We start from the raw sequence: 25,082 nt of genomic DNA on the forward strand, positions 1-25,082 counted from the left end.
TTAATATAGTACTACAGTTATTTAGAAAGCTATTCTTAACAAGGGGAGGGAGTTTTGCATCTATTCTATACTTTCACCTAACAGTTTAATAAACAAAAATAGTAGATAGTACGTATGCATAGAAAATACCGTGCTGAAATAATGTTATTTAGGAAGACATTCTTAACATGGGGATGGTATTTTGTAACTATTCTGTCCTTTCACCTAACAATTTAAAAACAAAACATGGTACTTATGCAGAGAAGTTACCCTGCTGAAATAATGACATTATTTAGAAAGCCATTCTTACCATGGGAATAGGGGTGTTTTGTAACTATTCTGGACTTTCACTTAACAATTTAATAAACAAAAATTAAACTTAAGCAGACAAGGAACAGTACTGAAGCATAAACATTATTTAGAAAGCCATTCTTAACATGGAGAGGGAGGATGTTTTCTAACTATTCTGTACTTTTGGTGCTAATGCAGAGAGTGATCCACACTATTTTTTAAATCGTATTTCCACATTTAATTAAAGTTTTATGTATTTTTATTCAATTGTAAGGTTAAAGTACAGATTAGGTACAAACACCCTCCCCATGTTAAGAATGGCTTTTTAAATAACATTATTTCAGCACGGATCACTCTCTGCATGAATACCGATTAACGTTTTGTTCTTTGCTTTTATTTTACCGTATTTTTTTTTTTTTTTTTTTTAAGAAAACCTTTTTTAACAAAAATTGAAAGTGCACTTTTCTTTTTTTTTTTTTTTTTACAGAAGTTGTTTTTATATAAGAAAATATGAATGCTTTTAAAGAAATTGGGTACTCGTGCACTTATTGATCCGTGCTGAAATAACAATGTTATTATTTAAAAAGCCATTCTTAACATGGGGAGAAGAGGATGTTTTGTACCTATTCTATACTTTAACCATACAATCGAATAAAAAACGGTAAATTTTTAGATTAGGTTCACCTCCACAATTTTCTTTTAAATGACGACTTTTGAAGGTTTTCGACTATGCTGAATACGGAAATCGCATTGGAATTTTGCAGAAATAAGTAGTTATTGAGTTATTATAAATTTGTATAATGCATTGTAATCTCTGGCAGCCATCTTTTTTACACGCTTGCGCACGTCATAAACCAATCTACGCACGTAACAAGATGGCCACCAAAGAATACAATGCATAAAACAACTATTTATATCTCGATAACTACTTATTTCTGCAAACTCTCAATGCGATTTCTGTATTCAGCATAGTCGGAAACCTTTAAAAGTCGTCATTTAAAAGAAAATTGTGGAGGTGGACCAAATCTAAAAAATACCAAAAAAACAAAACTTTAATTAAACTTGGAAATACGATTTTAAAAAAATAGCGCGGATCAGTAAGTGCATTAGCCCCCATTAATCGACTAACGTGACCTTATTGCCAAATAAGGTCCGGCTACAATGTTGAATGCGCCGTTCACATTGTTTTTGTTTTTTTTTCAAGTTAAATTCAACTTTCACAATATCTTTATATTTTTTTTATAATTTCACAATATCTTTTTTTGATAATAAATTGTTAGTTAAAAAAGCACAGAATAGTTACAAAACACCATCCCCTCTCTATGGTAAGAATGGCTGAAAAAAAAATATTAGGTACTCATGTAGAGAGTGATCCGTGCTGAAATAATAACGTTATTATTTAAAAAGCCATTCTTAACATGGGGAGGGGAGGATGTTTATCCTTACAATTGAATAAAAAAAACATATAAAACTTTAAACTTGGAAATACAATTTAAAAAATAGCGCGGATCAGTAAGTTCATTAGCAGCAGAAATTGTTAGGTGAAATACAGAAAAGTTTCTACCAAGAAAACCATTATTTTTTTTTTGCTATTCTTACCAAGGGGAGGGAATGGTGTCTTGTCACTATTCTGTGCTTTCAACAAACAATTTATTAAAAAAACAAAAGGTAAATTTTCACATTAGGTCCACCTCCACAATTTTTAACATGGGTAGGTTGGGGGTGTTTATTTTGAAAGCCGTTCTTAACATGGGGAGAATGGTGGTATTTATTCCAAAAGCCGTTTTTAAAAGAAGACAGGTAAAAGGTTAAAACATGTGGTTAGGCATGGGTGCTGTTTATTCCGAAAGCCGTTCTTAATATGGGGAGGTTGGGAGTGTTTATTCATGGCCGTCAGCGAATTATAGTGCATAGTACAGGTCTTTATATCTCGAAAACTAATTGCCTCTGCAAATTTTAAATGAGATTTTCTTATTCAACATATTGCGGAGGTGGAGGTAAAAAAATACACTCCCCCCCCCAAAAATATCATGAAATTTAAATTTAAGCGCAGTACTAAAAATAAAATTAGACAGAAAAATACACCCTTGGGTTTGTACTTGCACAAAGACTTGAAAAAGTCAACAAAAATAAATATATAACAAGTAAATATTTTAAAAGGCAAGATAAGTTACTTTTCTACCTAATTGAATAATTTTTAGTGTTTTTATTGGGTTTGTACTACTGTACATATAGATTCGAAAAAGTTGTCAAAAAATAAATGTATAACAAATATTATTAAAGGCAAAATATGTTACTTTATTACCAAAATGGATAATTTTTTTGTTTTTTTTAATGTAAAATGTTTATTCGGCTCAAAAAAACGCATTTACTGTTATATTTGAAAATTACAAATGGCAGCAGACTGTGTTAAACACATTAGGTTTGGGAAAATGAGTTAAAACTAAAAAACTACACAAAATACTGTTAAAAACCACCGAATACATGCCTGCCTATGTCACGGTAACATATATTGAGCGAGTTCCTGACAGTATTTTGTATGGTTTTTTAGTTTTAACTCATTTTCCCCAAACTTAAGGTGTTCAACAGTCTGCCGCCATTTGTATTTTTCAAATATACAGATAAACACTACATGTTTTCGAACCGATTAAACATTTTATACTAAAAACACTAAAATCTTATCCAGTTTGGTAGAAAAGTAACTTATCTTGCCTTTGATAACATTTATGATTTATTTATTTGATGTTATATTTATTTTTCAACAACTTTTTCGTTTCTGTGTTTAGTAATACAAACCCATTTTATTTACTATAACATTTAGTCGGCTCGAAAAACAGTGTATTTGAAAAATACAAACGGTGACGGACACTGTTGATGTTAAGTTTGAGAAAATGATTTAAAACTAAAAATCTATGCAAAATACTATCAGAAACCCACCGAATATGTCAGCCTATGTCACAATCACATATAATCAGTAGGTGTCTGACATTGTTTTGTATAGTTTTTAACTGATTTTCCCAAACTTAACGTATTCAACAGAGTCCGCGACCATTCGCCTTTTCCAAATACATAGATAAACACTGAGTTTTTTGAGCCGATTAAACATTTTACATTAAATAAAAACACTAAAAAATTATCCAGTTAGATAGAAACGTAATTTACCTTACCTTTGCTTTCATTTATTCGTTTTTGGACAACTTTTTCGAATCTGTGTATAGTAACACCCCCTCCCCCCCCACCCAAATATTAATTAAAAATTCACATTTTTGAATACAATAAAAAAGAAAACTATTTAGCGTTTCAACATGAAAAACCTCAACATGAAATATCTCCAGAATAAAAACTCGATTAAACCTAGAACCCCATCTTCCAACGTAGACCCCTACTACCAGGTCTCCTTCTCCAATATCAGGGGTCTACGTTCCAACCTTCCAGAGGTTGAAACCCAATTACAGGAGACGAAACCGGACATATTATTTCTAAGTGAAACTGGAATAGGGCCGACCACTTCCCTAGATGAGTTCATAATTAATGGATACTCCAATTTAACAGCTAAATCTGACACCCAAGATCGCCATGGGCATGGAATATGTGCCTACATTAAGGATGGCTTCCCATGTGGCAGGGATATCTCTAGAGAAGATCCTAATTTACCCTATATGTGCTTCAGGGTTGCACTTGCTAACACCACTGCATTTATATTTGCCCTCTATAGGCCCCACAACAGCGGAGTTACTATCTTTAAGAGCATATCTGAGAAAATAGACCACATACTGTCTTCACATTCCTCGGCTAACATCCACATCTGTGGTGACTTCAACGTCAATAACGTGGAATGGCTGACCCATTCAAATAAGACAGATGATGAGGGGAGGTTTTGTCATGATTTTGCCATTGCTTATGACCTCACTCAGATTGTTCGCGAACCCACCCGTGTGCCCGATACACCCAATCAATATGCAAGCCTCTTAGACCTTTTTCTCTCAACTTCCCCTGAGCTATGTTCATGTACCGTTAATTCTCCTCTAGGATCCTCCGACCACTCCGTCGTATCAGTTAAGATAAAAACGAAATGTAAGAAGCCCCCAGACGTACCCCTCCACCGTATTGTATACCGATACTCTATGGCTGACTGGGATAGCTTCCGTACATTCATATCTGATTTACCTCTGCACTCCATGTTTAAAAAGGAAGTGTCCTCTATAGTATCAGATCTGACCGAATGGTTAATTGTAGGCATAGACCAATTCATACCATCTAAAAAATTCCAACAAAAACCTAACAGCCAGCCATGGTTCTCCCCAGAATGTGCTGCTGCTATCGCGCACAGAAATCACTTTTTCCATAGCTACCAATGTAATAGATGCACTGAGACTAAAGCTGCTTTCAGGACTGCCAGCAACCACTGTAAAAGAGTAATAAAAAATGCAACAGAGCTATATGCCCAGTCTGTTAAATCCAAAGTAGCTGATCAGCGGCTTGGTTCCCACCAGTTTTGGAAAATAACAAATAGGATCCTGAACAGAAGTGTGCGTTCTATCCCAACCATTATCAATGGACCAGAGGTCATCTCGTCAGCGTCAGACATGGCCAAACTATTTGCAAAGAACTTTGCAACTAATTCTACCCTATGCGACGAAGGCCATCAACTCCCCATATTTCCTCCTATAATACAGAACAAGCTAGGTAACATACAAATATCCGTGCATGAGGTCGCCAAGCTAATAAAAAAACCTAGATTCCAGTAGAGCAACTGGCCCTGATGGCATCCCAATTATAGTGTTAAAAAAGCTTCAATCAGAACTTGCTCCCATACTTACGAAACTATTTAAGCGCTGCCTTAAGGAGAAGTGCTTTCCGACCCCCTGGAAGACCTCATCAGTTTGCCCTGTATTTAAGAATTCAGGTGATAAGTCCTCTCCCTCTCAGTACAGACCAATAAGTTTCCTGTGTGTTATGAGTAAGTTGCTGGAATCCATATTAAATAGAGAAATAGTCAACCACCTCAGCAGGAATAACCTTAGTGACACACAATATGGTTTCCGCTCTGCAAGATCTACCGCAGATGTGCTGACGGTTATATCCCACAGGATTAGTGAATCTCTTGACAAAGGCTTCCTTTCTAGGGCAATTGCTCTTGACATATAAAAGGCCTTCGACAAGGTATGGCATAAGGGTCTACTTCACAAGATTTCCAGCTACGGTATAACTGGAAATGTTTTCTCAATCATTAAATCATTTCTCTCCGATAGGCTCATAAGAGTAGTGGTAGATGGACAAAAATCGGAGGCCTGCAATATAAATGCTGGAGTCCCTCAGGGGTCAATCCTGGGCCCAACTCTCTTCCTGATCTACATCAATGACCTCCCTAAACACATACTTAAATCATTCGTTGACATCTATGCTGATGACACGACCATCTACGGCAACACATCAAAGGCTGTAAATGACAAAGTTCTCTCTGATTCTCTCTCCTCTGATCTCGAGCACGTGGTTCAGTGGAGGAAGATGTGGCTGGTTACCTTTAATGCATCCAAAACCAAACTCCTATCCTTACATCATCAACGCTCTGATCCCTAGCTGGCATCAATTGTGATGGATTGTTTTGACAAGCTTCTGGGTTTGACCTTTACTCCTGATCTGAAATGGAACACGTACATCAAGTCTGTTGCCAAGGTCGCTGGAAAGATGGTGGGATCCTTCTACCGCTCCAGAAGATATCTCACTACTGATGCAATTCTCTATCTATATAAAAGCCAAGTACGTCCAAGGATGGAATACTGTTGCCATATCTGGGCAGGAGCTGCCAAAAACAGCCTATCATGCCTTGACAGAGTACAAAATAGACTTCGTGGTTTAGTGGGGGATGCCCTTTTCTCTACCCTGCAACCCCTCTCCTCTCCCACAGAAGAGACGTTGCGAGCCTATCCTTGTTTTATCATTATTTTCATGGCAGGTGCTCGTCTGAACTCCAATCCCTGGTCCCCCCCTCGCCAATCTTTCACGAAAAACACCAGTCTAGCTGAATCCACTGTGAAAAATTTCCCCCACTCTATATCTGTGCCTAAATCAAAACGCGGATTCCATGAACAAAGCTTCTTTCTTAGAACTGCACGCCTGTGGAACTCTGTTCCGTCTGCCTGCTTCCCTCCGGACTACAACTTGGATGTCTTCAAGTCCAATGTTAACAAATTCCTAATGAACCGCCCCCTTAAGTAAAGACTTCATCAAATCTCCACACTAACGTAATGTACTTGCAATAACCCTTATCCCTGAGTGGCTTCCGGGCCTTGATAAGTGGTGATCACTGTGCAAAAAAAAAAAAAACGTTTTACAACTTTCGGCTTCATCCACTGAATGTTGGTCGAGCCCAAGCCATGATTGATGGTAACTCCCGAGGATCCGGATCCAATTCTGCAAAAGTACCATTTTTTTTTTTTCATTTTCGCCTTTTTTTTTCTTTCTTTTTAAAAAAAAAAAAAAACCTTTCTCCACCCAGACTCTTATTATAAACCCCCATCCCCTCCTCTCCAAACCCGGGCAATGCTGGGTTACGCCGCTTGTTGATTATAATAATTAAGTTTGACATGATACAAATACATAAGTATGTCCTTTGTTATGGTAGCAAAATCAGACAAAAAAAAAAAAAAGTTTTCATTAAAAAAAAATAAAAAATTACTGTTTTTGTCAATTTTAACTAAAAGCAATGTTATCGGCTTAATTGTCACGTCATTAAATATTTCTGGAATCTTACATAACATATTACTTTCACAATTCAACGAAAAAAAATGATTTCGCTATGCTTGTTTTGTCAGGCATGATGTAAACACAAGGGAAATAACTCCGTTTATTGGCCTAAGTTTTTGACAATTTTCAAAAGTGAATTACTTCCCCTTCTAATATATGCTGTCTGAAGTTAATAAGCAAATTAAAATAGCTAATTTTTTTTTTCTTTTTTCGAAAACTATTTGCAGAAATAATTAATTTTCTACATTATCGTTTTTCTTCATTTTTGGATATTTTAATTACTGTGACGTGACAATTCAGTAGATACCATTGGTTTCTTTTGAAATTCAATTTCATTACTATATCAAAGAAGAACCCACTAATCCTCATAAGCAGTTTTTAAGTTTATGTAAAAGGGAAATAACTGAATTTTTGAGAGAGAGAAAAGGGCTGGGGATAGAAAGATGGAACATGTTACACCTTTTATCGCAGGTAATGCCAGACAATCCTGCCAGTTGTCTAATAAAGCATCTCTCTCTACCACCTATAGGAATGGCCAACGACTCTTTATCTGAGAGTACATCTTTCAAACTCCTTGGCCTAATGTTTACAGGAAACATGAGTTGGAACAATTACATTGAAGGCATTGCCAGGGCCGCTGCAAGAAAGGTGGGCTCTCTCTATCGTGCTAGACAACTACTAACACCCGAAAGTATCCTGTACCTCTATAAGGCCACCATTCGACCATGTATGTATGGAGTATTGCTGTCACATCTGGGATGGTGCATCTGCTACTAGTCTCTCGCTCCTTGACACGGTTCAAAAGAGAGTCGCAAACCTGATAGGCCCTGAACTGGCATCTAAGCTTCAGCCTCTGTGCCATCGACGAAATATTGCATCCCTCTGCCTTTTCTACAAGTATTTTAGTGGTGAATGCTCTGACAAACTACAATCACTTGTGCCCCCACGACGTGAGCACCCTCGACAAACCCGACAGGCTGCTAAATCCCACCCCCACACTGTAGAGATCCCTAGATGTAAAAGAGCTTTTTACTTCAATAGTTTCTTCCCCAGAACCGCTAGACTCTGGAATTACAGTACTGATGTGCAGAAGTTTAAGTGTAATGTGAACCGACATCTTGCTGCCCAAATCCCTACATAGTACCCCAGTAGTTGTTGCCCCTGATAGTAGCCCCCTACACCAAAGTGGCAATTTGCCTTGTTTGGGGTGAAAATGTAATAAAAAAAAAAAAAAAGAAAAAAGATTCAAGCAACACGCATACACACAAGAAATTGTCATAATTTGAATAATACACATTCTATTATACTAGCAAGCCACCCAGTTGACAAACACACACAAATATTATATTTTAATTCATACAGATTTATTATTTCCTACATAATAAAATGTCTGTAGAAATTCCCCTCTCGACCAAAGTATCGTAGGCTTGCACCAATACATGCCACATACAAATTCAATACGTCTAGGCTATTAGTCACTACCTTATGTAACTTACGACCACGATTTTAGACACATTATTTTGTTATAAAATGCTACATTGCACCCTAGGAGTAACAACATCACAATCGCAACAGCTTTAGAGGAAGACATTCCTATTTTTCCCCTCTAAGTATTTAGTCCTCCCACCACCATCAGTCAACACCGGAAGGAAATCTATACTTTACAGATATTGTGATTACACCGATTGTAACTGGCCTGTAGATATATACACACATAACAATCTTTCCGATTCATTATTAATAATGGCTCCCTTACTTAATTCCACCCATTCTGATTGGCTGAGACTTGACAATTCCCTTCATAAACAAATGCTTCAGAAAGTCTACAATATGGTGTCACACACAAGTTTTCCTTTTGTCTGAATAGGGTAGGTTGATTTGCAATTTTTTTCAGAAAATAAACATGGCACTGGTGATGATAGTTGGGATTTAATGTGATAAGAACAGATACTAAAAATTAGATTCCTATCTTGAACAGAAAATTGAGCCTTTAATTTTTGAAAATGTAGAAAAATGCTGAGAAATCCTTAATTTTTATAGCATTTTACACAACACCAACTTTGAAATTTCACTATTTTTTATAAAAAATCCAATTAAAATTGATATATTTATATGAAATACATTGAAAGAAAAATACATGATTTAATTATGAATCACAACTAGCAAAATATCTCAACTTTTACTGCATTGATTAAACAAAAATTGTAAAAACAAGCTAATTAGCAACTAAGTCTTAAATTTCACAATTCAAAAAGATATGTGGAGATGTATTACACAATATAACAACCTGATACAAGTTACAGAACCATGTATTTTAATTTTTTATTAAACGCAATAATATATACTGTTATAATAGAACTAAAATGTTCTGTATAATTTCCTTTTGAGGAAAATGAAGTCTAATTTCCTGGCATGATGAGTTTGTAATATTGTATCTATGTCTTGCTTCCTGTCGATATACAACTTTTTGAGAGAGATCAAATTTGACGAGTGTGTGGCTGCAAAATTGATAGCAGTAATCTTTTTCAGTCTTATTTTTTGAGTTGTTCACTATTTCTGGAAAAAAACAACAACAAAAAACAAAAACAATTATTTGAAAACACTTATTTTTTTATATTTTTGCTATGTAATATGAATAAAACTGACTATTGTTTGAGTAAATTGAGAAAACTAATAAAATTTAATGAATAAATATTTATCTACCTAATGGATAAAAATCGCTGGAATGCCCTCATCTCTCATATCCAATTCATCTGAGTTTATCATCGATATTACATTTTCCAGAAGCAGTGCAAAAGCACTATATTTTGAATGGTTTTAAACAGTAATTTGGATTTCAGTTAACTGTTTTGTTCTTAAAATATACTGTTGTTGGTTAAAAAAAATATTGTCACTTTTGATCTCAAACCAACTAATTGCATACACTTGGATGGTAAATTTGACCAGAATGTTTTATTTATCATAATGTTTAAGGATGGACACCTCTGGTCCATAAACACATTAACCTTGTGGCTTATGTTAGCCATTTTGCTTGATTCAAGGGCCCAATTTTCTAAGCTGCATATCTTAGGTTAATTTCTTGAGAAATGCCCACAGCCTCTGGTCTTCACACTAAAATTATTTGTTTCTTCTGCTGTCAGTTAATGATGATCGAGAGGGACACTAATTTATTAGAATGCTATTTGAGGCAAATCTTGACAATTATTGATACAAAGTTTCCCCAAACGACCAGTAAATGTTAGGCTTTTTGTTCCATCAATTAATTTAAAAATTGCTCTAAATGGCAGTTCTCGTGGAACCTGAAAATTTTACATGTTTAATAATAGAGCCAGATTACATAAATACCAATATATTATTTTATTTTCCACAAAAAAGGAACATAATTGCAGGTGAATCTATAGAATTAATTTTACCCCCTTGTTAGGAGGACAAGTGCAGATTATGTGCCTTGTTTAACAATTTTCTGTCTTGCACTTTACTGCAAAGCTATAACATCTCAAGACAGGAAATTTACAGCTACAAGAAAATATATCAAACAGTCTGTCTAGCTGTTCCTTCATTTTTTTCACTTTGGTTGCTGCAAGAGATTTCCTGTCAATCTGTTTAGCCCTATTATAGCAAAATATATTGACCTTCTGTCCTATATAACGTTCCCCCTAACAAGAGCAATTGTGGATTAACTGCTTGCTAAACACTAATTAATTCCTTAGCAATTAACTTAAAAATCTCACTATTTTTTAAGTAGGGATAACTGGGTGACTTGTCGTGAAGTTGGGGGGGTGCTGTTTCATCCAAATGACAAGGTGGACCAGCAAATTTTGTGAACCACTTGTTAAAACTGAACATTGTGCTTTTACTGACATTCTCATCTGAAAAGTAAAATAAATAAACGGATTATAAGGAAACTGTTTTAGGCTATCATCCAGTTTCATATGTAAAAAAATAAGTGTAGTTATAAGAAATAATGAAAAACTTTGTAGAGTTGAATTAGATGTATTGAAGAGAGGACCAAACCAAATCAAAGTCACAGTTGTGTTTAGTTCAGACATTTTAGCTCCGCCTTCGATAACATGAATTTATCCATAAAGAGATTCATTCTTGCTGTAGCTGTGCCATTTTAAACGAATGTTTAGAGTTTGAAAAACCAGTGCTTGTGCATCTATGTTACCATGCTATTTTTTAATAGTATTTTCAAGTTAAATTTAATTTTTATGAAATTTTTGTTTATTAAATTGTTAGGTGAAAGTACAAAATAGTTACAACACAACCTCCTATCTTCCCCATAAGAATGGCTTTCTAAATAAAGTTATTTTAGCACAATAACACAAATAATGAAAAACCTTTAAAGCAGTTTCCTTATTTACTCGTATTAATCTTTGTGGGTTATCTGATTTTAAAACTATAATTTTAGAAGAAAAATACTGCTTAAAAACAATTACTCCCTAAAAATAAAAGAAATAAAAGTTTTACACTAATTTTCTGCAAAGTATTTTTTTTAATAAGTAGAAAAAATTGAAAATTTGCATGGTTACGTTTCATAAAAAATGTGTAGAATAAAATTGTATGGACTATTTTTTTTTTTAATACAAAACTGGAGTATTATCATATTTTAATAAAAATTTCAAATAGAATTTGATGTAAACTATTAGGTGCAAAAATAATTTTTTTTGACGTTTATTTGAACGTCAAAAAAAATGACATTATTTTTGTGACAACCTAATAGAAAAACAAATTAAAAAATATAAAGCAAATATGTTTAAATTCACTGCAGACACTTGAAATATAATAATACATGTTTTAAACAAGTCTTTTTCGTTTTTCCAGTCAAAATAATTAAGCCTAAATCATAATGTTTACAAATTAAATAAACAAACGTTAATTTTCAATATCAATAACGAGCGTGTTTTGCGACGGTGAAATCTAAAATGTTTCCACCCAAAAAAAATTCCTGAAATGAAAAAGTGAACTTTGGTCGTTATTATTTAAAAAACATAATTTTGCCTTTACAGTTAATATTTATTTTATTAATTCATTATCCTCACTCATTTTATTTAAAAATGTAAGTTTAAAACATATTGCAAATAATGATTCCATTTTCTTAACAGTACGGATTGTTTTGATGACGGGACATTCTTAACAATTCACCGAAAAACTTTTAATAGCTTCAATTTTTCAACTTTTAAAGTTATTTCCTAAAGCGAAGATAACGATTTTGAAAAAAGTATTTCGTGTAGGTCTTTTCTATGTCACACCGCAACTATCAGCACCATTGCCTCACCGGGGTTCCAAAATCGACCTGCTCTAATGTCTGAATACCCTATATACCACATTTCAAGTCTGTAGTTTAAAAATTTGTTGAGTATATATAGATTGAGAAGTGTCCTCACACAGATTTTGACTTTTTATATAGATATATAGATAAGGAGCAAACGTCTGTACACACCTTACTAAAACTTGAAAAATATTTAACAAACCCCTATAAAGTCGGTAATTCTTTTTTTAAATCTGTGCAACCCCAGAAAAAAAAAAAAAAAAATCTTTGGTGATCAAATGTCCATTCATATCATTTAATGTTATCTAACAGCAAACATGATTTTTAATGTTATCACAAATGGAAGTAACTTGATTTTTTTTTTTTTTTTTTCAAAGTTATTTTTCTTATGCAGACTCATGTCGTTATCCAGAGAGACAAAGGGAGAAAGGAGGTGACAAAGAGGGAAATAAGTTATATTGCAGTTTTGTCCTGGATAATGCTGGGTATCCTTGCTAGTCTATATATCTATAAAAGTGAGAATTGTGTGTGTGTGTGTGTGTGTGTGTGTGTGTGTGTGTGTGAGGACACTTCTCAACCTATATACTCAAGGGTTTTTATCTAGACATGAAAATTGGTATATAGGGTATTCAGACATGTGAAACTAATTCGCTTTTATCCGGAGGGGTGGAGAAAAAAAAAAAAAAAAAAAAAGCTGCTCTGGAGTAAAAATTTTAAAAATTGGTACTGAGAGGAGGAGGGGGGGGTCAGATTTTTATCTGTCAACTGTCTCATGACTGCATTCGTGAATCGTTCACATTATGTTAAGAATAAGTAGGTTTGAAAACAGCTTTTAAAGATTATGTCAATCTGGCCTAATTGTTATTGACTCACTGTCTAGGTTTTGGTTTCGTTCTCAGCTCAAGTATTTTTTTTTCCCTTCCTCCCAAGAAGTGAACTGTTTAGGAAAAAAAAAAAAAAAAAAAAAATACTTACATGCACATGTCTCAATTTCTATGTTTTTTTTTTTTTTTATTTCATATTTTTTTAAAGAAATTTAACGTTACACATGTAATGTTTGTTTGTTCTATTTTACGGCATATCAACCACTTTGGGGTCATTTAATACCGAAAGGTTAGTTATGTTGTGTTAAATATTGGTTTGTTCTTCTTAAGGGTTTTTTTTTGGGGGGGGGGGTCTTTCCTTATATTTTTGAGTATATTTTAGTTTCTTTCAGAAAATTGATAATTTTTTGGGGATCAATCTTGTTCAATATTGTTTTCAGATTGTTTTCTTGGTAATACTTTGTTACGCATGTAATAAAAAAAAAAATTAATAAATAAAAGGTACTTCTACAATATTAGAACAAGATTTTGTAGTCGATAAATGGAGTTTTCAGATTAAAAACAATGGTTTCAACCGATTTCATTGTCAATTCTAATAAGTTACAATGGCAGCTTCCAATTACCTGAATATTCCTAAATTACAAAAAAGAAAAAACAAAACAACTTTAATCATGGTAGTAGGTGAAAAATTGCAGCCATCTTGTTTAAATGGAAACAGAAAATTACCTCCCTTTTGAACTGTCTTACGATCGTTCTCATCAAATTGAATTTTTTATTTTCTTTAATAAAAAATTTTCTACCTTATCGATTTTCGTAATTTCTGGATATAATCATCTAAAAAATACGAGGAATACGTGGATACCATTGTTTTCATGTGAAATTTAGTTTTATGATTTCCAAAATCTTGTCTCAATAGAATAGAAGCGGGGGACGGGGGGGGGGGGGGGGGGTCATTACCTCGTTAAGTCCCATAAACAGGAGTTCATAATGATCACGTCAGGAATTGGTCCTTTCTGCAGAGACTCGAGGATTGCCATTACATAAGCATTGTAACATCGAGTGACAAAATAGAAATGCACCTTGTGCATGTTTGTGACAAAGTGTCGAACTTCACGATAACACGTTCCATTGGTTAACTTGTGGATACCACCTTTAACCAATATATCTCCTTGAAATTCAAGCTCGCCCTAGTGAGAAAAGCATAACAAAAAAAAAAAAAAAAAATTAAAAAATTACATTAACAAATAAAAAGTATTTGGATTTTTTCGGACAACTCATATTTATTGGTTTCCATTTCACATTCAAGACACAAAACAAGGTACGTGCAAGCATAAAAAGAACAAGTTTTACACAATAAAATAAGAAAATTTTCCTCGAGCAATGCCAATAAACGGGTCCTGCTAGTTTTAAAGAATTTAATGGTCTCAAATCCACAGGTGAACTAATTGTTTTTCTTTTTTTTTTTTAATTGTAAAATCAGTTTTAATTTAAGTCTTTGGTATCTTTAACAAGAGCCAAGAAAATCTAATTTTTTTTTTTTTTTACATGGGGGTCACCACTTATCAAGGCCCGGAAGCCACTCAAGGATAAAGGTTATTGCGTGTACAGTAATCAATGAGATAGTATCGTAGTAATCGTTAGTATCGGAGATTTCATAAAGAAAGTGTCTTACTTAAGGGGGCGGTTTGTCAGGAATTTGTTTATGTTGGACTTGAAGACATCCAAGTTGTAGTTAGGTGGGAAACAGGCAAACAGAAGAGAGTTCGACAGGCGTGTACTTCTAAGAAAGAAGCTTTGTTCATGGAATCTACGTTTTGATTCAGGCACAGATAAAGAGTGGAAAATTACTGACAGTGGTTTCAGCTAGACAGGTGTTTTTTGTGAAAGATTGGTGAGGAGGGACCAGAGATTGGAGCTCAGACAAGCACTTGCCATGGAAATAACGATAAAACAAATACAGGCTTGCAACATCTCTTCTGTGGGAAAGAGGTTGCAGAGAAGAGAAAAGGGCATCCCTCACAAGGCTACGAAGTCTATTTTGTACTCTGTCAAGGCAGGATAGACTGTTTTTAACAGCTCCTGCCCAGATATGGCAGCAGTACTCCATCCTTAGACGTACTTGTCTTTTATATCGATAGAGAAGTGCATCAGCAGTGAGATATCTACTGAAGCGGTAGAAGGATCCCACCATCTTTCCAGTGACCTTGGCAACAGATTTGATGTACGTGTTTCATTTTAGATCAAGAGTAAAGGTCAAGCCCAGAAGCTTGTCAAAACATGGAGCCTTCCCAAGACAAGAGCCATCCATTTCAATTGATGCCAGATGGGGATCAGAACGTTGATGATGTAAAGATAGAAGCTTGGTTTAGCCTTTAATGTGCTGCCATAAATGATAGTGTCGTCAGCAAAAATGTCTCCGAACGATCTAAGGATGTGATTCTACTTTCTGCTCTAATAGCTTCTTCCTTTGAACAGCTAGACTTCGGAATTTCCTACCTGCTTCTTTTACTGTGCTTATATGGAGTTTAAATGTAATGTAAACAAATATCTTGTTAATCTTTACTAGGCATAGTTCTAAATATTAGCCCTTTACATCCAAATGGTAATGTGCTTTGTTGAGGATGAAAAAAAAATATATAAAAACACTTGAAGGTCTAAGGTTACATCAACCGAAAAATTGTGAAAATAACGCTCAAAATGAGAACAGTGTTCCGAGGAGTTCAAATAAGACAAATCATCTGTTACACTTTTTGAAAGAAAATAGTTTGACATTGATACCTGCAAGAAGCAGAAGTTACCCTGCAGAGAAAACTACTGATGCAAACTTTGCTGGTGATCTTACAGTTTTTGCTGACAACAAAACAAGCAGAAGAAATGACAAATCATATTCTTTTGGTTAATACAAAACGGAGGACATTCTTTTGAACCACAACGAATAAATGTTACCAAACGCAAGATAAGTTACTCTTCTACCTAGCTGCATAGGTTTTTAGAGTTTTACTGAATGCTAAATGTTTATTAGGTTTGAAAGAAAAAAAAAAAAAAAAAGCAGCGTGTGGGGTCCCCCTCTGGTGCTGCATATGAGATGACGGCACAAAAAATAGTGAAAAAATGATGAATGCGAGAAGTGTGAAGGGCCAACGTTGCCTTCAAATTTTCGCCAAGTTTCCGAAAAATCTAATGGATGGGGCGAAAGTTGTGGGGTAAAAAGTGTTATTTTTTGCAATTTTGGGACATTTGTGACCACTTTTAAGCTTCTGGGAACGCCAAATTCCAGTAAAAAATAGACAAATAGTGCAGTATGGAAAACCAACTATATAGACATACGTATCAAGTTTTTGAGTAATATGAAAAAAGAGCTCCAAAAAGGTACATTTTTTTTAGCCCTAAAAGTCTCAGAGGGATGCTAACCAGAATCTTTCCAGGGTCACCCATACTGAATTTATATTAAGAACAACGGCCTCCACATTTTAGCTAAGTTTCACGAAAATCTAAAGGGATGGATCAAATGTTATGGGGGGGAAAAAAAGTGTCATTTTTGGCCATTTTGAGGCATCTTGGACCTCGAGCCTCTGGGGACACAAACGGGAATTTTCGCAGTAAAAATTTTTTATTTTACTGTGCACATCTATTTAATGAAATAGAATTTGTGGCAAAATTTCAAGAAAAACTAATGGATGGTTATCTGGCAATCGTCCGGACTAATGGATGCACGGACGCCACTGAAAATATAGGTCCCTCTCCGATAAATCGGGAGACCAAAAAGTAATGTCAACTGGTACACAAACACAAGAAAAAGAAAAAGGGGGGGGGGCTGCGTAACAAATATATTGCAGCATTTTTCCTAACAGACACATGAGGACATTTTTGAGGTAATTTTTGCACTCATAATTTTTTCTATTTTTGTAAATGCCGAAACAGGTCACTCAGTAAGGATCACACAAAACGTACATCAAACAAGACCTACCAAGTATTATAAAGGATAGAGTAAGATGGCATAAGAATCAGGAGGAGCAACGACACTGCTACGATCAGATGACGATAGAAATGTTTCTTATATAAAAGTATAACTAATGAAGATAGCCCACAAGTTATGTGTCCTTGCGACGGAGATTATTATCAGGATTCTTTGGAAAATATTGATACAGTTCTAGTCTACGGATATAGTATCTGGAATTTAACCAAAAGTTTTAAGAGAAAAATTGATGGTGTGTATACTGGAATGGTAAGAACTGGTCTTAACATCTTCCGGGTTTAGAACTTTATGAAAGAGCTATTCCTTACTTTGAGCTCAGCCCCAATTAAAAAAACTAGAAAAATTAGCTTTACTAGTTACTGCTGGAGAGCGATGGATGAAATTGTTAGAAACGTTACATATTCACTGCGGTCAGTTGTACAAATGTGCTTTTCAGTTTATATAATTTCTAAATCGACTGCACCATCCCTAACGTGAAAACAATGCTCCTGCTTCGGATGTATCAGACTCTAAATATAGATAGAAGATTGCATCACAATCGCAACAGCTTTAGAGGAAGGCGTTCTTATTTTTCCCCTTAAGTATTTAGTTCTTCCACCAGCATCAGTTAACACCAGAAGGAAATCTACACTTTCTACAGACATTGTGATTACTAAGGCTATGACAACAACATATTCTTATCATTGTTTTGACTCTCGAGTATATATATATTCGACAGACACAGTTACTCAACCAAGAACCACATCACTCTATATAAAAGTATATAAGATATCAACGGATACACACTCAAGAGTCAAAACAATGAAAAGAATATGCTGTTATAGCCCTAGTTATTATACTGATTTAACTGGCTCATAGACATCTATACTTAATCTCTCCAATTCATAATTAATAATGGCTCCCTTACCATATCCCGCCCATTCTGATTGGCTGATACCGGAGCGCAAGAAAAAAGTGGCTGCATAACAAATATACTGTGGCTATTTCTCCTACAAGAAACATGGACATTTTTTGGGGGTAATTTTTTCGTATGCATGCCAATAGACAATGGTGGGAAGCCTTACATTCTTTACATGGAATCAATCTGTGTGCGCAACCCATCGAATGCCTCTCTTTCTGTAGTCACAGTTCAGTGGAGACACCACAAAAAAACCTATATCAAGCAACTAGCAGAAGACGCAATGCACCCATAAAAATGTACCAAGTGTGATCAAGGATAGAGAGAGAAAGATGGCGTGAGAGTCAGGAGGATCCGTAACCCCTACCACAACTAGATGTACCACAGAATTGATGTTAACAGTCAAAATTTAGAAGGTGTGTGTGTGTGTGTGTGTGAAAGTCTTTTTTTTTTTTTTTTTTTAAAGATTATGGAGGTAGAGACAAGCTTCCTTTGCCCCCAAATTATTTAACTTAAAAAAATAAAATAAAATAAAAAAAAATTCCAATTTTATTTTTAAATAAATAAGCCGAGCATGTGGGGTCCCCTACACGAGGGAAAAATCTACTTTCACCAAGACTAAGGTTTGCGCAATTTAAAAAGAAAAAAAAAAAAAAATCCAGGGCATGGTTATTGAGAAAAGTGCGGAAAAACGAACAGATGAATGACTTGGGGTTAATTCTACCTCTACAATGCCCACTAGGGGAAAAACCAGAGTTATCTCTGAAAATCCATTCTGGAAAAAATTTACTTTTACCATGACTAATGTTTGTGCAAAATTTTTTTAAAATCCAAGGCGTGGTTAATAAGAAAAGTGCAAACAAATGTACAGGAGTGAATTACTAGGTCCTATCGCTCCTTTGTCGGGGGACCAATAAATAAAAGCCCAAAATAAACAAACAAATTATAAAATTGTTTGAAAAGGTTTGACAAAAAAACCTTTTCTCTCCAAAAGCACAAAAGTAAACTTACCTTGGTTTTTAATTCATCATCTTTCACATATGCACTCTCATTCAATAAAGACACAAGATCTTTGTATGCACTTCTTTGAACTAGAAAAGAAATTTATATACACAATGATTTTTGTTAATTTCAACAATTAAATTTGCTATACAGTGTCTCCTAGATTAGGGAAAGTCAATTGCCTCCATTAGATATGAGCATAAAGAGTATATAAAACCTATGCCAATTGTAGTTTTTCCTCCTAACAGACAAAAAAAAAAAAGTCTATGTATAGCAATATATGGATATGTCTTGTCTATAATGCTATTATGTTTAAGCTTCACCGTATCTATTATGCTTCACACATTTTGATAGGTTCACTTTTAAAGAATCCTTCGATACTTCTTTAACCCTATTCAAATCTATTTGGGTTTTTTGTGTATTGATATTCAAATTAAAAACCCTATTTTCTATTTATTTAAAAACAAAATACAACTTTGCTTGTGTTATGTTGATTACTTGGTCTATTATTCCCATCTTGGGCGTTATTAGCACAACGTCTCGGTCGCTGCATGGGTGTCACCACTTATCAAGGCCCAGAGGCCACTCGAGGATAAGGGTTAATAGGTATACATTAGTCATTGTGATTTTAGCATAGTAAACAGTGGGAATTTTGTAACTTGGATTACTTAGGGGGACGATTCAATTAGAACTTGTTCACATTGGACTTTTTCTTTTTTTTTTTTTTCATAGGTATCAACTCATTATCAAGGCCAAGAGGCCATTCAAGGATAAGGGTTAAAGAGTGTACAGTAGAAATTGGACAATATAATAATCATTAGTAATGAAAGATTGTTAAATTTGATAACTTATATGGAACGGCTCATCAAGAACTTATTTACGTTAGACTTGAAGACAACCATATTGTAGTCAGCCGGAAAGCAGGAAAACGGAAGACAATTCCACAGGCGTGCAGTTCTAATAAAAAAGCTTTGTTCATGGAATCTACATTTAGGTTTAGGCACAGATAAAGAGTGGGGGGAATTATTGATAGTGATTACAGCTAGACGAGTGTTTCTTGTGAAAGTTTGGCGAGGGGGGACCATAGATTGAAGCTCAGTCGAACACTTTCCATGAAAATAACGATACATCAGAGACAAACTCGCAACATCTCTTCTGTGAGATAGAGGTTGCAAGGAAGAGAAAAGGACATCTCCTACGAGGCTACGAAGTCTATTTTGAACTCTATCAAGGCAGGATAAGTCCTTTCTAGCAGCTCCTGCCCAGATGTGGCAACAGTATTCCATCCTTGGACGTACCTGGCTCTTATATAGATAGAGAATTGCATCAGCAGTGAGATATCTACTGGATCGATAGAAAGATCCCACCATTTTTCTACTGGATCGTTGCAAACATGCTTTTTTTTTTTCTACTAAGGAAAATAGGGTTTGCTCTGCATTACAAAAATTTGAGGGTGGGTCCGTAGATCATAAAGTTCAATCTTCAGGGGTCACTAAAGGCTTTCCTATCGCTCAATTTTTTGGGATATCTATACTAATTGTTAATATTAGTGAAAAAGTGTTTTAAGAAACAGAGGATCGATACTCATGCATATTTTTTTTTTTTTTTTAAATATAATAAACACAATGCAGGGTGGGGGTGGGGGGACTCCAAGGAAAGAGTTTTGTTTTTGTAAAGTTACCTCCCTTGAGCTGGGCATATGTCATGTTTTCTTTTTCAATGATTTTGCTTGAATTTGCGATAAGCGCAGATTTAAGAAGTCTCCGGCACGGTTTATTTGAAATAAATTTAACTACTTATATATATATATATATATATATATATATAAAAGAGGGAGAGAGAGAGAGAGAGAGAGGGAGAGAGAGAGAGAGCAGTTTCAGTCGTAATAAATCAGTAAACTTAGATCATATGTGTAGATCATCATATAATGATTAGATCACTGACTGACATTAAAAGCATTTAAAAAGAATAAATGTTTAATTTCAACTGTATCTATCGTAGTTGTCAGTAGCCAGACATGACTATTGCCGGGGTTTGGATCTCTCAACTGGTGTTAATCGTGACACCCTGCACTGATGATTCCCGAAACGATGAAACACTAGTGTCTGTAGGTATTTAATTATTATATTAACTAATTATATATCGCTTTAAATATAAAAACTATTGCATATATTTAGAAAAAAATAGGAAAAATTTCTAAATTAATAACACCAAATATTAATTTATTATGAACTGTTTAGAAAGTAGTTATGCAAAGAAATGCAAAGCACGGTTCGTTTTACTTTTGTTATTTAAATTATGCATACACATACAGTATTTTCAATTATGTATATATGTATACAATATTTTCAATCATGTATACGTATACAATATTTTCAATCATGTATACGTATACAATATTTTCAATCATGTATACGTATACAATATTTTCAATCATGTATACGTATACAATATTTTCAATCATGTATACGTATACAATATTTTCAATCACGACGTTATACTAGCGATGCAAATAACTGCAGTTTTCATGATATAGGTCAGATAAATGGAAAAGACCTTCGCATTTATTAATTTAGAAGATGAAAAAAAAAAAATCTTTAATAGAAAGACAAAATTCAAAATTTGTAAAAAAAAAAAAAAAAAAAAAAAAAAAAAAAAAAAAAAATCAAACTTACTCGAGTCACCGATGATCACAACAAATTTTCCAAACAAAAGTTTCTGTGCATCTTCGCACAAGAATAAATCAGACATTTTAAAATTTTGTAACTGAAATGAAAGTTTTATAAAAACATTGGAATACGTTAACTACTCATAGTTGAAATGGTTTGAAATGCATAAAATGAATGACATTAAAAAGATTTCAGTCTGTATAAGCCACTCTCTTTCTCCATTCCTTTACACTTTTCTTTTAAAAACTGGTTTACAACTTTTGAAATCATTCCTAACAGAACCTGTGAAAATTCTGCTTCCACAGCGGTATCTTTCATATATAATATATTGCTGCTAGTCATTCTGTGGACATTCAACGTGAATGGACACTCTACGATATTATTGTTAAAATATTTGTTTTGACTTTTATCTTCAATGAAAGAAATTTTATTAAAAAAAAAAAAAAAAAAAAAAAAAATCAAATTGTTTTCGAAATTCCCTTAAATTCCCCTTTTTCGCTGTACCAAATTTTTCGCTACACAAAAACTTTTGATTATATAATGGTGTATTTCAAAACAATTCCACAGGAATCGAAATCGGAATCGTACTTGGTATCAGAATCGTTAGTCAACATTTTCCTGGAATCGGAAAAAATTTAGGAATCGTCCCAACACTAAAATACCAGGTTGAGAAACTAGCACAGTCTATCCTTCTCTCGAGGACAGATGGGACTTTTTTAAGCCGTGGTAGGCACCCCATTTAGTGATAGCGTCACGATAAAAAATACCCTTGATAGCCCTGGCGAAGCATCAAGTATTCAGCCACCGACAAAATTTGAATTACACTACAAACTCGTATAGTGAGTTCAATCTCAGCTACGGGCACGCTTGATGGATTACAACCAGGCAATGCTGGGCAGTTTGTTAAATATATATATATATATATATATATATATATATATATATATATATAAAAACAATGGAACTACTCTTCAAATTTTTTTTTTTTTTTTTCAGATTCAGGTAATCATGTCCAAATTCTTTTAAAGTTTACGAGTTCTTATTCCTCTGATGAGTCAGGGCAGAAAATATTAAAAAATTGACATAATTATGATTGTTTCTGCACTACGAAACAGGTGTTGTCAAGAATTGAAAATTTTAACATGCTGAAAGAAACAGCAACAGCAAGATGAACATCTTCAAATTTTGAATATAGACTGGTTATATATATATATATATATATATATATATACCATGCATGCATAATCAAATTAAAATGAAACAAAATATTGAAAGAAAAAAAATAGGGTAACCAGACAGTAAGTGCTAAGTAGAACATGAACAGAATTATGTAAAAAAAGAAAAAAAAAAAAAAAAAAAAAAAAAAAAAAAAAAAAAAAAAAAGACATTTTTATACAAGAGACAAAAGTTATTTTCAATAATGAAAATGTTCGCAACGTGTTTGGATAAATAAATAGAGGGAATAGTAATTGCAAGTCAGTATGTTCATTGAGTGAATAATACACGTGTGTAGGTAATTTACGTACATGAGTGTTGCGCAGCATGGCATTATGTCTTTGCGTTTACCTTATTGCTTTTAGTGTGTAGATGTGCACGAGTTAATGAAGCTGGTATGCGAGTCATTGGGTCTTTTCCTTTTGCAACCTAATGATTTATTGGATCTTGTATTATAGACTTCATGGCTTAGTGGCCGATGCTCTTTCGGGTTTGTATTACTGTACACATAGATTCGAAAAAGTTGTCAAAAAACAAATATAGAACAAATAAATGTTATCAAAGGCAAGATAAGTTACTTTTCTACCTAACTGGATATATTTTTTGTGTTTTTATTCAGTGTAACATGCTTATTCAGCTCGAAAAACATGCAGTGTTTACCGATGTATTCGAAAATTCAAAATGGCAGCCGACTCTCTCTCGGAGAGGGTACGTTTGGGAAAAGGTATTATAAATAATAAACTAGACAAAATACTGTTAGAAATTCGCTCAATATATGTTACCGTGACATAAGTTGACATGTATTCGGTTGTTTTCTAACAGTATTTTGTCTAGTTTATTATTTATAATACCTTTTCCCAAACGTACCCTCTCCGAGAGAGAGTCGGCTGCCATTTTGAATTTTCCAATACATCGGTAAACACTGCATGTTTTTCGAGCTGAATAAACATGTTACACTGAATAAAAACACAAAAAATATATCCAGTTTGGTAGAAAAGTAACTTATCTTGCCTTTGATAACATTTATTTGTTCTATATTTGTTTTTTGACAACTTTTTCGAATCTATGTGTACAGTAATACAAACCCGCCCTTTTCTCTTCCCTGCAACCTCTCTCCCACAGAAGAGATGTTGCAAGCCTGTCTTTGTTTTATCGTTATTTCCATGGCAAGTGCTTGTCTGAGCTCCAATCTCTGCCCACCCCACCAATCTTTCACAATAAACACCCGTCTAGCTGAAACCACTGTCAGTAATTTTCCACACTCTTCATCTGTGCCTAAATCAAAGTGTAGATTCCATGAATAAAGCGTCTTTCTTAGAATTGCACGACTGGAACTCCTCCGTTTGCCTGTTTCCCCACCTGACTACAACTTGGATGTCTTCAAGTCCAACATAAACAAATTCCTTATGAACCACCCCCTTAAGTAAGACATTTTCTCAAATCTCCAATACTAACGATTTCTACGATATTATCCCATTGATTACTGTACACGCAATAACCCTTATCCCCGAGTGGCTTCCAGGTCTTGATAAGTGGTGACTACCATGTAAAGAAAAAAAAAAGAAGAATTTCTTAGTTTGTACTCGCTTACTACTTGCACATCTTTTTGGAGTTTGAGAAAATTTCCATTGATTGAAAAATACTTTGAATTCACATGCTCCTATGAAAACTGAATCGAGGCAGAAAGCAAATTCCAATGAAACAGAAGCAATCAGAGGCATTTGCTTTTTAGCGTTCGTAGGAATCACTTCGATCTTTATAAACGACCTCTATAATGTGACCGTGTCAGATGATTATATTTGCTCATGACAACATAAGGCGCACGTATGTAAGCGGTAGCCCCTTTTGTAATTTTTTTTTTTATTTCAATCATTTTCAATGAAAGGGAAAAAAAATTAGGATTAAATTAAATGACCCTATACAATGCACCCCCACCATGTATTTTTTCAATGGATTATCAATTGGACAATAATCTACAGTATAAAATATTCAATATTTGTAAGGGGGTGCTCAGTTTTTAATACAATGTTCTACTAAATTGTTTTATTTCGATAAACATTTGTTTTGTGCTGGAAACCAATCCTGGTTGGGAGGTATTTGTAGGGTCAACACATCGTGGTTTTAAACTTTGAATATTCGGTATATAAGCTCTGTGCAGCGCACTTCTTTTGGCTTGACAAATAAGCTATCTCTCAAAATTTGTACTAGA

General features: G+C 34.2%; 1 protein-coding gene across 2 annotated transcripts in view; it reads right to left on the reverse strand.

Annotated features, from left to right (window-relative positions):
- The window catches only part of LOC145246124 (PC-esterase domain-containing protein 1A-like), a 43,536-nt gene that overhangs the window by 8,831 nt on the left and 9,623 nt on the right, over nt 1-25,082 (reverse strand). For both annotated transcript variants that reach the window (XM_080107973.1, XM_080107972.1), the window contains exons 2-4: nt 21,665-21,755; nt 18,999-19,078; nt 14,071-14,300 (exon numbers count right to left, since the gene is read on the reverse strand). In XM_080107973.1, coding sequence (XP_079964099.1) covers nt 14,071-14,300; nt 18,999-19,078; nt 21,665-21,740 — 386 coding nt within the window. In that variant the 5' untranslated portion in view covers nt 21,741-21,755. The remainder of the gene's footprint in view (nt 1-14,070; nt 14,301-18,998; nt 19,079-21,664; nt 21,756-25,082) is intronic.

The sequence above is a fragment of the Euprymna scolopes genome, chromosome 23 (assembly GCF_053919585.1).
Source record: "Euprymna scolopes isolate OS-2025 chromosome 23, ASM5391958v1, whole genome shotgun sequence".
NCBI classification, from domain to species: domain Eukaryota; kingdom Metazoa; phylum Mollusca; class Cephalopoda; order Sepiida; family Sepiolidae; genus Euprymna; species Euprymna scolopes.